Source organism: Acomys minous, assembly GCF_964271855.1.
Source record: "Acomys minous genome assembly, chromosome: 3".
Classification (NCBI taxonomy): Eukaryota; Metazoa; Chordata; class Mammalia; order Rodentia; family Muridae; genus Acomys; species Acomys minous.
The window spans coordinates 36,689,813-36,705,942 of record NC_140485.1 but is presented as its reverse complement, the minus strand read 5'-3'; the positions used below and the strand labels follow the sequence as shown (position 1 = coordinate 36,705,942).

Genomic DNA, 16,130 nt, shown 5'->3' with positions numbered 1-16,130 from the left:
TTACAGAGTTTAGAAGTTTAATAACAAAATAATCAAAATGGAAAAATCTTTAATAAAAGGAAAGAATAAATACTTGGTTTAAATGATCCTAAAAGGATAATGTACTATGTTTATCTTTTATTGATTTCTTTAATATTATTGATCTAAAAACCAAGTTAGCACCTTTCATTAGAATAGCCAAAAAGTCAGAGGCAAGAATTCCAAATGAAGTCATAGAACATTCTACTGAATCTATGCCCTCCAAGATTCACATAATACTACTGAGAAACAAAGGACTTATTCTAGGAAACAGGCAGCATGGCCAATATGTCTTTTGTGTCTACATATCCTGTAATTACTGTGTGTCAACTTGGAGGAATGTAAGTATCAATATTTTAGAGAAGTGATTACATATGTTAACATGCACACATTCTGAAAAATGTGCTCAGAAGAACAATAAAATCCTTGCCTACAATGGTACCAACAATGTTGCTATAGGACTACATTAAACTTTACAAAAAGGAGATAATTCTTACCAATCATTTTGCTGCAAATACTATAAAATCTTGCTGACTTATCTCTGTGTGTGTTTTCCACACCTTCCCCTTGACTTAGATCTGTTAGTTTTGAGGTAAAGAAATGGAAACAAATACTTCCATTTTTTTGAAACACACAGATGACAATCTCTTTTTAATTAAATAATAGTTTCTTAATATGAAATATTGCTTATATTGAAAACTATTTTATCGTCCAATTGTCTTTTAAGAATATGATGGTGTTCTTGCATTGAATTTCTATCTTAAACCATGAAATATTAAATCTCTCTCATATAAGTAAATTGTTCTAGAATATACAGAAAGGGTTTTAAAGGATATGATGTAAAATTTCAGGGTAATAAGAATCTACTTTAGAGGTAGAATTCAAATTATGAGCATTTTCAAGCTTCATAGACCAGTTTGGTACATTATCAGTATATTTTCCTTAGCAAATCTGGTAATATCTAGAAAGTACAGATATTTGTAACATACAAGACTGATATCCACTATCATGCTTCTACAGTAAATATATATGATACCTGATGTTTTAGAACAAACATTTTTGTGTGTGTATGGTGGTTTTCTGTTTTTCCCTTTTAAAATAGTTTTTTAATAAATAAATAAATAAGTTCTGCTAAAATGACAAAAATCTTATATTTTATACTGAAATTGAATGTCGTTCCTTTCAGGAAATGAATATAAAACTCATTTTAGTTGTGAATTGTAATGATTGTTGGTGACACAGACCATTTTTTATTGCACTAATGGTCAAAAACTCACTTGTGAATCCATAGACATCTTTAGACTTTCAAGTTGTCATTGTACTGCCTCACTGCCTTCCTGCAAGAGGATTTTCTTGATAGATCATGTGTTTAAAGGTTGCATGTAATGTTTCTTTTTTTGAGGAGTTGTTCTTGCTCATTAGCTCATTAGCTTTCACTTTGGACAGTGATATTTCTCAATGTTGACAAAGAACTGTGTTTGCATTTATGGTTTTCTATTTTGAGTGTAGATGTTAAACTGTCAATGTGAATGTCATATTCAGTTAGTTAAATAACTGTACACATCCTTCTAATTGATGTTTCTTTCCTTGTAGTTTGTTTCTGAGGACACATGGATGAAATGGACGGAAGGAATCAGTCCATGGTATCAGAATTTGTACTTTTGGGACTTTCCCACTCACATAGTAATCAAGTCTTACTCTTCACAATATTTTTGATGCTTTATCTGCTCATTGTGTCTGGAAATATTGTCATCATGGTCTTAATAACCAGTGACCGCCATCTGCATTCCCCTATGTACTTCTTGTTAGCAAGCCTGTCCTTTTTTGATATGTGGCTTTCTTCAATCACTACTCCCAAAATGCTCACAGACTTACTCAGAGAAAACAAGACCATTTCCTTTGCAGGGTGCATGTTTCAGGTTTTCTTCACTCATTGCATTGCTGCAGGGGAGGCAGTGCTTTTGGTGGCAATGGCTTATGACCGTTATGTGGCCATCTGCAAACCACTCCACTATTTCACTATTATGAGCCTGAGAAGATGCACTGGGTTGGTGTTGACATCCTGGACTATTGGCTTCATCCACGCCATGAGTCACCTGATAGAAATTATGGGGCTTCCTTTTTGTGGTCCCAAGGAAATTGATAGTTTTTTCTGTGATACACCATTGATAATCAAGCTAGCCTGTGTGGACTCCCATGACATGGATATTTTAACGAATGTTGAATGTGGTGCTGTGGGTGTACCCTGCTTTATTCTGTTGCTCATATCCTACACAAACATCCTTATCACTGTTCACCAAAGCTCTAAAGCAGGTGCAAATAAGGCCCTGTCCACCTGCTCTGCCCACATAATAGTGGTGATGGTCTTTTTTGTGCCCTGCATCTTCATCTATGTGTGGCCCCTCAAATTCACCTGGTTGAACAAATTTCTTGCTGTATTTTACTCCATTTTCACACCTCTCCTGAATCCAGCCATTTATACAATGAGAAATAAGGAGATGAAAAATGCTATGAAAAGATTCATAAATAACTACCTGGATTCCAAGAGAATTTTCTAATAACCAGAAATCTGTAATAAATACTTCAAGTAATTGAGACTGGTCTAACTGAATAATTTTTAAATTAGTAAATTTAATCATATTCAATATTTTACCTACCAATTTAGGTATAGGTTTAATATACTTTGAAGATATAATACTTAGTAATCACCTGAAGAATATTGTGAGTTAATCACTGGATACAAATATGTATAATATTTCATACACAATTTTATTCAACCCATTCTCTTATGACTTCCATAAAGAATAACAGTGTTTGATTACCACCTTTGTATGTTTTCTCTGTGAATAATAACTAAGAAAACTTCATTTGAATATAAAAATGTAAATGTGTGTGTGTCACTATATTCCCCACACTTTTAACTTGCCCTTTGCCAAATTGCAACATTATCATTTTGCTTAGCGCAAGTATTTGCCAAATTGCTTAATATGATGAGAAAAAAATTTTAAAGATGAGACAAAGGTAATTAGTTATACATGGAATAGCAATGTATTTTACTCGCTATCAATTTTTAACTAGTAAAAGTCAATTAATGTAGCCCGATGATATTTTCTGAGTTGTCTCAATCATGAGGAATTATGATATTAATGTACAAAATTTAAACATATTCTTCCTAAGGACTCTGTGCACAAAATTACCATTTATTCAAGAGTTTGTACTTAATTCATCCATTAATACATAGCAAACCTCTAACATATGCATTGGTAGGAGTTTGTACTGTGCTATCTCACTATAGTTTATAGGTCAGGAAAGCCAGGGGGCCTTAAAAACAGCACTGGTCTTTTCCATTGTTCCTTGTTTGCCACCATGAATAGAGATAACCCTATTGCTGAAGCCATAACATACTATAGCTCCAAGAGAGAAAAAGCAGTTTTAATGTGACAGAGATATTTCTGATATCGCTCACATCCATAGTATTGGAAGGTACTCTGTAGGCCACTGGGAAAGATATAACATCAGTGGTGTTGTCTATCTCTGGAATCTTCGTTCAGTGAATGACCTACCAAGCAAGATGTGCTCACTAGTATAGTAGTAGCATTGCTCCTATGGCATAATCCATCAATTTCTAACTGTACTTGAGGCCTTCTCTGTGGGAAGGACTTTATAAACAGACACATATTGCTGATCAAAAGCAAAGAACTTGAAGAGTCAGATATAAATTCCCTAAGAGGTTGCACAATATTCATAACTATAAATATTCATAACTCCAAAAATTCATAACTTCTTTGTATAATCAAACTCCATTACCTGCAGAAATAACTCAAAAGATAATCAAAGAAATGTAATTTGGCAAGTGGAAGTGTTTCACTTTGCAGAATTTAGAAAATTAAAGTGTGTGCACCACACCATTGATACATATTCAGAATTTCAATAGGCAATGGCTTTAGGTTATAAAAAGGTTGATTTTGTAATTACACATTTATTAGAATTTATGGTTATTATGGGATACTTGTATAAGTTAAGATTGACAATGTCGCAGCATATGTACCTAGCAAAATAAACCATTTTTGCATATTACCACATAAAACATATTACAAGTATACCACACAATCCTACAGGACAAGCAATTATTAAAAGGTCATATCATACTTTGAAATACATGCTTAATAAACAGAAAGGGTTAAAAAGCACCCACAAAGATAAATTACATAGTGTCTTAATAACTTTACATTTTTAAATGCTAATGAGAAAGGAACAACAGCTGAGGATAAATATTAAATGGTAGAGAAAAAACTACTGACTTATATTTAAAGATCTCTTGACATCAGAATGGAAACGGGGAGAGGGTGTTATGTTGGGAAAGAGATATTTACTTATTTCCACAGGAGAAGAAATGTTGTGGATACCATCAAAATCTGTAAATATTATATTAAAAAGGAGAAATCTCCATAACAAAGAAAGGCAATAAATCATCCGACAGCTTGGTCATTCAACCAAAACTAACTTAACTTGTAAAGACTAAAGTTTGCTACTTAAATAAAAAGGACATTTTTCTTGTTTCATATTAAAAACACTTAAGGTATTTAAAATATTTGAAGTAAATTCAAAGGGTTACTACAGTTTAAATGTGTTCTAAGTCCCCAAAAGTTGGAGGAATTTGGAGATAAGATAAAATAATCAGGGTAGTGGTATTCCGTGCCTTTAATCCCAAGAGAGAATGGAAGATCTCCATGAATTAATTGTGTTCTAATTCTAGAGTTACAATGAACAGAGGGAAAGTCATTCACACCTTTAACTCCAACATTGGGGAGGCTGAGGCAGACATGTAGGAATTACGTTGCTTTAAATTTAAAATCTGCTTGCAAAAGACAGGCAGAAATTCAAAGTGAATGTTGTTTCTGATCTAAAAATAAATATGATTAAAGGTATAGTTAGTTTCAATTTTTCAAAAGAATTTTTTTATTTCAATTGAATGGGATTACTTTTTCTGTTGCCAAAAAAGCATTTTTCACTAGGAAAGATATAACTTGCCAAAAAAGGAACCCTCAGAATTAGTGTTAGGGAAGGATTTTATTTTTATCTTTTCAGGAGAACAAAAGCATATAACTACAGAATCTGGAGATCACTGGATAACTAGGCCATCTGAAGAAAGAGGAACAGATGTCCATAAAGACATGGCAAGTATTCCAGGGAATCCAGCCTCACAGAGTGCCTACAGTGGTATTGGGTCTGAGCCCCATGTCCTGTGGGCTGGTCTGGCCACTAATTGCTTCCATATGAGAATGTTCCTCACTCAGGGGCAGCTAGAGCACTTTGGGGGTGAGGCTTGTGGTTGAGGCAAGAAGTCAGACTCTCAGCCTTTCTGAGGAAGATGGGAAATGAGTTCCCATACTGGGTGTTACAGTTAGCTTTCTCAGAATGAGACTCTAGCTCTCAAGAGGCAGTGGACATTCAGGAAACCCACAAGACCTAATTGTGTTCCTGCTCTTTGTGATGAGGTCACGGCATAGAAAGCAGAAAAAATGCTGAAAACAAGCCAAAAGGCCATGAAATTGTCTAGATCAAGAAGGCAATGGATGCTGGTGGGAATGCAAACTTCTACAACCACTTTGAAATCAATCTGGTGCTTCCTCAGGAAATTGGGGCTAACACTACCTCAGGACCCAGCCATACCACTCCTGGGAATATACAGGAAAATGTTCCAACACACAACAAAGACATTTGCTCAACTATTTTCATAGAGCTTTATTCAAAATAGCCAGAATCTGGGAACATTCTAGATGTCCCTCAACCAAAGAATGGATAAAAAAAAACTAATACATTTACACAATGGAATACTATTAAGCTATTAAAAACAATGAAATCTTAAAATGTGCAGGCAAATGGATGGAACTGAAAAAGATGAGGTAACCCAGACACAGAAAGACACACATGGCATATACTCGCTCGTAAGCAGTTAACAGCCACATAATACAGGATAACTAAACTACAACACAGAGACTGAAACATCAACCAAGGACCATGTATGATGTGGGCCTAGACCTGCTGCTCAGAGGTAGTAGCACAGTTATGCATCCCATGTGTAGAGAGTAGGGACTAATCTGGCATGTACTCTGGCCACTGAGTTTAGATCACTTCCCCTGGGGCAAATGGCCTTGCCAGGCTACAGAGGAAGAAGTTACAGCTAATACATGCCACAAGAAGGAGTCCACCACTGACACTTCCTGGGGGACCAGAAACAAAAGGCTGCATGGCCCAGAGACCTTGGATAAAGTCAAACCCACACACAAAAAAAAGTAAATGAAATGATTCCTAATCATTGGATTAGTCATTGGTTGGCCACTCCCACAATTTCTCTGCCACATTTACCCCAGCACATCTTTCTGGCAAGACAAATGGTAGGTCCAGGAGTTTTTTTGGATGTGTTGCTATCCCAAGTCCTCCACTGAAAATCTTAGCTGGCAAGAATGTGGAACAAAAGCAATACTACTTCATTGCTGGTGGAAGTGAAAACTTGTACAGACAATTTAGTAAATCAATGAGTAGGTGTCTCGGAAAATTGGGAATTGATCTACTGGCATATACCCAAAAGACTTTCCATCTTACCACAAAGACACTTCCTCAACCTATGCTCATATCGGCTTTATTTATAATAGCTAGATACTAGAAACAAGCCCCCGACAGGAAAATGAATAAAGAAAATATGGCACACTTACACAATGGAGTATTACTCAGTTGTTAAATAAAATGCCATCATGAAATTTGTAGGCATATAGATGGAACTTGAAAAAAATCATCTTGAATGAGGTAACCCAGACAGAGACAAATATGTATGTACTCACTTAAAAGTGGATATTAACTGTAATAATTAATCGTGCTACAACCCAGAAAAATATTAATTATTATTCTGCTTGTATCATTGAAACTTCTTTTCTATCAACTATGGGTGGTTTTTCTGGGTACACTCGTCTAGGTTGGCTCTCCCATGTGGTCTTTTAGGACTTGACATGCATTTCTCCAGGCTCCTTTCTAGCTTTCAAAGTTTCTATTGAGAAGTCAACTGTTGTTCTGAAGGGTTATTCTTAATATGAGACTTGTGGGGTTTTTTTTCCCTCTTGCAGCATTTTCTGTATAATTAGTATTTTTATATATGATCTGTGAATTTTTTTCACTGATCTTGACTATTTGGTGCTTTGTGTATTTCCTGTTCTTGTATAGATATGTTTTTCCATAGTTTGAGAAAGTTTTCTTCTGTGATCTTGTCAAAGATCTGGTACGCCATTGATTTGGTACTTTTTACCCTCACCTGTGCCTATAATTCAAAGATTTTGTCATTTCATGATGCTCCATATTTCCTGTATGTTCCTTCCTAATTTAAAAAAATTATATTCCTTATTTATTTGGTATCAATCTCTATTACATTATTTTTGAGTTCTAACATTCTATCTTCTAATTGGTTCATTACAGTTGTACTGTTTTCTTATTGAATCATTGGAAAGATTTTAGCTTGAGTTCTCTTCAGTGTTTCTATCTCCTTAAAGAATTCTGTTCCCCAAAGCAACAGCCTACAGACTGGGAAAAGATCTTCACCAACCCTACATCTGACAAAGGTCTAATATCCAAAATATATAAAGAACTCAAGAAATTAAACACCACAAAACCAAATAACCCAATTGAGAAATGGGGCTTGGAACTAAACAGAGAATTCTCAACAGAGGAATATCAAATGGCTGAGAAACACTTAAAGAAATGCTCAACCTCCTTAATCATCAAGGAAATGCAAATCAAAACAACTCTGAGATTCCACCTTACACCCATCAGAATGGCTAAGATCAAAAATTCAAGCGACACCACATGCTGTCGAGGATGTGGGGAGAGAGGAACACTCCTTCATTGCTGGTGGGAATGCAAACTAGTACAACCACTTTGGAAATCTATCTGGTGCTATCTCAGAAAACTGGGAATAGGGCTTCCTCAAGACCCAGCTATTCCACTCCTTGGAATGTACCCAGAAGATGCTCCAGCACACAGCAAGAAATTTTGCTCAACCATGTTCATAGCAGCCCTATTCATAATAGCCAGAACATGGAAACAGCCTAAGTGTCCATCAGTAGAAGAATGGATAAAGAAACTGTGGTACATATACACTATGGAATACTATTCAGCTATTAAAAACAAGGAATTCCCGAAATTTGTGGATAAATGGATTGAGCTAGAAATGATCATAATGAGTGAGTTAACCCAGAAGCAGAAATACTCAAATGGTAAATACTCACTTATATCTGCATACTAGCCCAAGGGGAATGTCCCACGAAAGCCTTCACTTACCGGGAAACTGAAACAGAGGGGAGGACATTCTATTGGGACTCTAGATGAGAGAAGCATGGGAGAAAGGCAAAGTATAAGGATCCAGAGGGTCCTAGAAACCTACAAGTAGAACATTATGATAGGCAGATTTGGGCACAGGGGTCTCGCTCAAACTAAGGCACCAGCCAAGGACAATACAGGCGGTAAACCTTAAACCCCTACCCAGATCTAGCCAATGGTCAGAACATTCTCCACAGTAGAGTGGAGAGTGGGATATTACTTTCTCACATGCTCTGGTGCCTCACCTTTGACCATGTCCCCTGGAGGGGGAGACCTGGTGGCACTCAGAGGAAGGACAGCATATACAAGGGGAGGTAATCCCCCTCAGGAACAGTCATAGGGGAGGGGAATAAGGGGAAAATGGGAGGGAGGGAAGAATGGGAGGATACAAGGGATGGGATAACCATTGAGATGTAACAAGAATAAACTAATAAAGGAAAAAAATTAAAAAATTAAAAATAAATTTAAAAAAAAGAATTCTGTTCTCAAGTCCTGGATTATCTTCGTCATTTCTGTCAGACTGATGTTGGTGTTTTCTGGGACATCACTCAGAAACTTATTCTCCTTAAGTTCTTTCTCCTTAAGTTCATTAACCTGTATCTCTGTGACTGTTTTTAAATCCTTGAAATATTTGATGAAGTTTACTATTGTTCTCTTATATTTTGTGACTTGCAATTCATCTAAGTAGTTTCAATTTGCAAATAATTTATAGAACCAGTATGTTTTGAGGTGATATAGTGACATGATCTAGGATTTTCTTTGCAATGAGACTGGGCATTTAGCTTTCTTTAGTTAGTTGTGTTCTGATAAGGCCAGAATAGCTGGGCTGGACCTGAAGGGTGGAAATGGCTTAGATTAAATAATATCAGGTGGGCAGAGGAGTCTGGCATGGTGAGCAGGATATCCATCCTGACCCAAACCAGGGTATGGAGGTAGATATGGCTTGGGGAAACTGAGATTTGCCATCAGAGGAAACTATAGATTGGGAAACAAACATGGTGGGTCCAGGCCAAAGCCTAGGTTTGTAGAGCAACCAGGGATGATTAGAATATGTCAGGGCACTTGATGTGGGACCTTGGCTAGATCTGCAAGGTTAAGAAGAATGCATCCATTGAAGGGTCATATAGACTCACAAGCTAGATCTTCGCAAAGACTGTGTGTGATATGGCTGGGCAGAGAGGCTGGATCTGATGTGTCTGCTTAATAATATGAAAGTGAAATATGATGGCTTGTAATAAGCAAAAGAATAGCTTTGATGAGACATCGATATTTTCTAACACAAAAGAAAAGAGAAAAATACCCATCATTATTAAGAGTAATTATTAAAAGTGAATAACTAGTATCTTAGTAAGTATATAAATAGCTTAATAACAATAATAAACTGATAATCTTGAAATAAAATGAAAGAAAAACTTAAGCTGTAAATGGAGTGTAATTACTGCATATTATGCACACCACCTGAATCAATATAAAGTTTTATTTGATTAAGTCTTCCTTCTTTGAAATTACAAAAACATTGTGAAGTTACAAGATTCAATAATTATGCACACTACTCCTGCCATCTCAAAAATGCCTCATACATGATACATTATTATTCAATAAAAGATGTTATTATACTATTTATGAAATATTTCTGAAAGTTAATAATGTTTTGAAAACTGTCTTTATTGCTGCCTTCATCTCTTTATTCCTGAATGTGTAGACAACTGGATTTAGAAAAGGAGTAAGAACTGCATCAAAAAGAGCAAGAAATTTGTCTACTTGGGTGTCAGGGTGAGGCCATGTATAAATAAACAGCGTAGGACCAAAGAAAAAGAGCACCACAGTGATGTGAGCTGAGAGAGTGGAGACGGCTTTGGATGAACCACCTGAAGAGTGTTTCCAGACACTGAACAGGATGAAGACGTAAGAGATGAGAAGCAATAAGAAAGAACCAACACAGATGAAGCCACTGTTGATAGTGACCATGAACTGCAACTTGTAGGTGTCTCTACAGGCCAATCTGAGAAGCCTGGGAAGATCACAGTAAAAGCTGTCCAGGATATTTGGGCCACAGAAGGGTAAGTTAATAATAAAAGCCAGCTGGAACAATGAATGGCTAATGCCCAGGCCCCAAGCACCAGCTAGAAACAAAATACACACTCGTGGGCTCATGATGGTCAAGTAGTGCAGAGGCTTACATATGGCCACATACCTGTCAAATGCCATAGCCATGAGCAGCACCATCTCCACACCCCCAACCACATGAATAAAGAAGATCTGAGTGATACAGACTCCAAAGGAGATGACTTTGCGCTTTCTAAACAGGTCATAAACCATCTTGGGGGAAGTAACAGAACAGGCTACCAAGTCAATGAAAGACAAGCCTGCCAGTAGGAAGTACATGGGAGAGTGTAAGTGAAGGTCAGAGGTCACAGAGAACACAATGAGGATGTTTCCAGCCATGCTTAAAACATAGAGCACAGAGGAGAACACGAGGAGGAGGAGCTGAACCTACCGTGAGTGGGTGAGTCCCAGAAACACAAATTCAGACACCATGGTGTGGTTCTCTCCATCCATTGGTTCAGCCAATTGGGCTGTAGAAACACTTAGGAGAACTAAGAAAATTAGTGATAAAGTATAATTATTAGTAATGAAAGTACTTTTATTGTTATTGTTCACATTATAAACACAACTACTTAGCAGTAAAATTCATCACACAGACTGAATAATGATGATACTAATGATACTATAATAATAAAATCATAACTGAAACTTCATTTAAAAAGCTACCAATGAAACCTCTAATAGCTTAAAATTACACAAAGCTAAACACTTTCAGATATCTATACCAATAAATGAAATATGCAAAGGAGAAATTACGTTTGCTTAACAATATGAAAGAATGGATTGGGAAACATTTCTCCAAAGGTAAATAAGACCACAATGTTATATATGACCATGCAATATGGGCTCATTTCTTCACTCTATTGCAATTTTTATATTGTGCATGAAATTTGCACAAAAAGGTTGCTTAAAGAGAAACATTAGTAAAAAATTAATTATTGAATCTCTACCCAGAAGTGACAACTATATGATATCTAAGCTGAAGTAGGATTTAAATGGAATAGACTAAATCATAAAATATAGTTTGTTATTAAATAAATGAAACTAATATAAGAAAAGCAATAAATTTATCAAAGTCAGAAATTACATTCCTTGTCATGTTGTCCAGGCTCCCTTTTCCTCTGTGCCATTTCTTTATTTAATGTGATTTTTACAATATGACATAAAATTACCATCCTGGCCAGTTCAGTTTCAATGTACAGTTTGGTGATTTTGAAGATCTTATATTATTGTGAAACAGATATTCAACTTTGATTCCTGGCATCTCCACACCTGAAACTTAAAAAAAAAAATTGCTGGGCATGGGGGAGCACACCTTTCATCTCAGCACTCGGGATGCAGAGGCAAGCAGATCACTGTGAGTTCAAGGTCAGCCTGGTCTAAAAAGTGAGTCCATGACAGCCAAGACTACACAGAGAAACCCTGTTTCAAGAAAAAAAAACACTTTGAAATGTTATGTCTATGAAACAACTCTAAAGCACGACTCCTAAGAATTTTTTCTAGTTAAACATTCTGCTTTTTCTGTCTGTCCATTTTAAAACTTCATGTGTTGACTATAGTTGCAAACTCATGGGACCTTGCTCTTGTCACTTGTTTACTTCACACTGGTCCACTGAATCTTTTCTCATCTGCCTCCAAGTTCCATCAAGATTACAGCAAGCCTCTATTGGCCATAGCACTACGAGGATTGTTCTGTAGCCTGTCTACACCTAGTCTGCAAGGTTTTTATCTAGGCTCAAGAAATACACAAATATTAACATTTTACACTCTCTTCTGTTAATATACATGCCCATGTGGCTATCTTAGATGAAAACACATCTGCAAACCCGTTCAGTTTGTATACATTTCCTAACATGTTCCTAGCTGTTCTTTTAAAAGAGGAAACATAAAGTTTTCTTCATTATTGCCTTATTTTTATATTCCAGTTCCTTTTTCCTGTCCCCTTTAAAGTATTCAGATTTTGCTTTATTACTCTCTGGAGTGATATTTGATGACATCATCTTTGCTCCGTCTGAAAAGATGTAAATTGAATTGCAAAGCTTCAAGTTTTTAATGCATTTTTAACTAAAAAATAAAAACAAAGTAGTCAGTAATGTTTGAAAGTGTCGCTGACATTTTTCTTACCTTTGATCATTTGTACTTAAGGCTGATACTGAAAGATTGACATTTTTGAGCTATTGAGTGGGTATGAACTGAAGGGGCGGAAAGATGGGAATTAAAGTTGGGTACTAGTGGGGTTCAATCCTAAAAACTTTACTACTTTAGGAAGCCCTGAGATGGGGGATAGGTTTTCTGACACTCTTCAGTTGCAGACACAGCTTCAGAAATTGATGACACCACTTTAATTTACCTCTTTGCCTCAAGCATTCCAGAAGCTTTCACCGTGTTGCAATTCCAGTTTTTGCCTTATAACCGCTCAGCCAAATCTTTACGTATTCAAATAAGTCAAATGGCTTTGTTGCCACCTCCTGAACCCACAGTCCACAATCTACAAGAAGATTTCTGCTTTTTTATTCTCAGAAATGTAAGATCGTGGAGAAGGGACTCCTGGCCTGTAGAGGAAGAATAGACAGAATGAAGGCTTGGTAAAAAGGAAACATATGAAAAGAATTATATGAACAGCTAATGCACTGATGGAAGGGCAACAGATATTTTACTGATAAACAAAAGTCAAAGCTTTGTGTGGGAAAATATAATCGCCTAATAAATGCTTTGAACTATTTCACTCTAAGTTTACTGCTATTTGGCTGAAAAAAAACTTGAGACTCAACAGTAGGAAGTGAATATTTACTCTATCTGCAAATCAAGGAAGCCGAATCCAGGACTCTGGATTTTTTACATACAAGCTGAAAGCCCTGTAGAAAATTACCAAAGGAAGGAGTAACAAAAAAAATAAAAATGTAAAATGTGATTTCTGGATTAAAACTAATAATTCATATATTGAATGAACTTTTCCTGTTATTTGTACTAAAAATGTTCTGTATTACAATAATAAATAAACTAAGTATAAGCTGTGAGTAATAACTATGAATAAACTATGAAAAAAAATGAAACTACTTGTTCCTGCCATACAACATTTTCACTTATTACTTTAGTACTCATTTGAAAAAAAAACTCACGATTGTAAAAAAAAGTTTTAGGAATATTTGTAATTAGAATGTCTTTCTGTCTCCACACTTTTAATCTTCTTTAAATATTCAATATCCATGATAAATAAATTCAACAGCATGAGCGTAGACCCTGAATAAAGTAATTAATGAGTCTAATGTTCAAGGAAGATGATCTCATCAATATGGTACATAAACTCTAAGGACATAAAAAAGTAATCACCCCCAATTTCATAGGAATAGTAGTGAATACCTGAACAGAAACTCTTCATCACACACACACACACACACACACACACACACACACACACACACACACAGTCCATCCTTAAAACAGAGAAACTCCTATTCCCTGATATTGTTACCTCCTCACCTACCTTTTGTGCTAAAGGAGTTAAAACAACAATGTCATTACAGATGGAAATGTGGTCTTTCCCAGAGCATCAACTATATCTTGTGCAGGATTATTGTAGATGAAAATAGTCCTACATTTGTTAGTATGGAAGCTAACTGTAGGTCTAGGAGGAGATGACCAGGTAGTGCTGCAGAGATCTGAGATTTTCTGAAAGACTGTAAAACATGTCCTGAGCAATTATCCCATGGGAATATTTTTCCCTATAGTAGCCAAGTAGAGAAGCTGTTACTAGAGGGAAATATATTTGTAAATCCCTTATGAGGAGAAAATTTGCTATCTGGAAATATTTTGAACATTACTTCATTTGTTACTAATTTTAATTTTTATTCTTTGATATATATCTCCAATATATGCAACTGTAATTTTCAATTTTCAATTCATTCAAGGTTCATTTGAGCACATGCCTGTCTGCTTTATTTCCTTTAGTTTGTTTCAATTAACCAATGAAACCATTTAATATTGCCCCTTTGTGGAAGGGTATGAGGACATGCACTGGAACTTGAAAAAACTACCATGGTCAAAGTCTCAAAGAATAACTATCCCTTCCTTAGCAGGTACCAGATGCCCACAGTTCCCTGGTTAGTGGTAAAATATTGTAGCACCTTCTCCATACAGACTTGACTTATGACAAGCTTGATCTTATATAAATTTGAAGCAGGTAATCACAAGACTCTGTGCATTCATTAAAACAACCACTGTGTCAAGTCCGCAGCACTTCTCCCTGTCCCCTCGTTCCTACATTCTTTCTGCTTTTAGTTTCATGACATTCGGTGAGTGTTGACAATGCCCTCTATGTCAACTCACAGCCACCACACTTTCCTATATTCCAGAGAGGCAACAGAAACAAGAGGTGGAATACACACCTAACAAAGACAGAAATAGATATCAACACCTATTATTCCAAACTAAGACTCCTAGACACCAGTCCAAAAACCACAAACATTGACACACAAGACAATATATCTTCACTGGAATCAACCTTCGTACAATAGCTCTAATGCAATATAGCTGAAGCATAAGACAAGGACTTCAAAATAGCTTTTATAGATATGTTCATGGATCTTAAATAGAATATGAATAAATCAACTAATAAAGTGTGTAAAACAATGAAAATAAATGAAGAAAATTATTTAAGACATAAAAGTGGAAGTAGAATCAATAAAGAAGATGCAAACTGGGCTAAAAGTGGTTATTAAAAATTTAGAAAGTCAAAAGCCCCAGAGATAAGCCTTATCAACAAAGCACAAGAGTTGGAAGACAGAATCTTTAGCATTGAAGACAAGATATAAGAAAATTATATCTAAATCAAACGAAATGTTAAATATAAAAAGTCCAGGCAAAAAAATTTCAGGAAATATTGGACACTGTGGGTAGACCAATTCTATAAGTAGCAAAATTTGAGAGAATAGAAGAAAACCAGGTCTTTGGCACATAAAAAAATATTTTCAACAAAATTGTAGAAAAAAATCCCCTAACCTAAAGAAAGATGTGCTTTTCAAGGTATAAAAAGCATATAGAAAATCAAATAAATTGGACTAGAAAATAAATTCCCCATGATTCATAATAGTCAAAACACTAAACATACAGAACAAAGAATGAATATTAAAAGTAGCAAGGGAAAAGAACAAGTGACATGTAAAAGCAGACACATCAGAATAACTGAATGTTAGCTCAGACTATTATACCCAGCAACATTTTGAGTCACAATAGATGCAGAAAGCAAAACATTCCACAATCTAAAAATTTTTAACAAGTATCTATCTACAAATCCGGCTTTATAGATGGCTCTAAAAGGAAAACTTCAATGGAAAAGGTTAACCACACCCAAGAAAGCACAAGGAATAGATAATCCCAGTCTCTCTGAATGCTATGCTATTTATTTGAGCTCTTTTCTGGGTTCATTTTTTAAACTTTCTTTTTATTATTTTTAATTACTGTTTGTGGTGTGTGTGTGTGTGTGTGTGTGTGTGTGTGTGTGTGTGTGTGTGTGTACATGTGAGTGTAGATGCTCATAGGACTCAGAAGAAGGTATCATACCCCTGGAGCTATGTATTATTAAAGAACAGTGAATATGCTTAAACCCTGATCAATCTCTAGAAGCTTAGAAGTTAAAAAAC

At 35.7% G+C, this 16,130-nt stretch overlaps 2 protein-coding genes across 2 annotated transcripts; one reads left to right on the top strand and one right to left on the bottom strand.

Moving 5' to 3' along the window:
- Positions 1–1,628: 1,628 nt before the first annotated feature.
- On the top strand, positions 1,629–2,576 carry LOC311593334 (olfactory receptor 4K3-like; the record flags this gene model as incomplete). The annotated part of the gene is made up of 1 exon (XM_084774540.1): positions 1,629–2,576. The coding sequence occupies one exon, from the start codon at positions 1,629–1,631 to the stop codon at positions 2,574–2,576; it is 948 nt and encodes a 315-aa protein (XP_084630666.1).
- Positions 2,577–10,005: 7,429 nt separating this feature from the next.
- LOC311594697 (olfactory receptor 4F3/4F16/4F29-like) lies at positions 10,006–10,944 on the bottom strand (the record flags this gene model as incomplete). Its single annotated transcript, XM_084776598.1, is given in 2 exon segments — positions 10,006–10,878; positions 10,882–10,944. Coding segments are annotated over 2 exon segments (936 nt in total).
- Between the last annotated feature and the right edge of the window lie 5,186 nt (positions 10,945–16,130).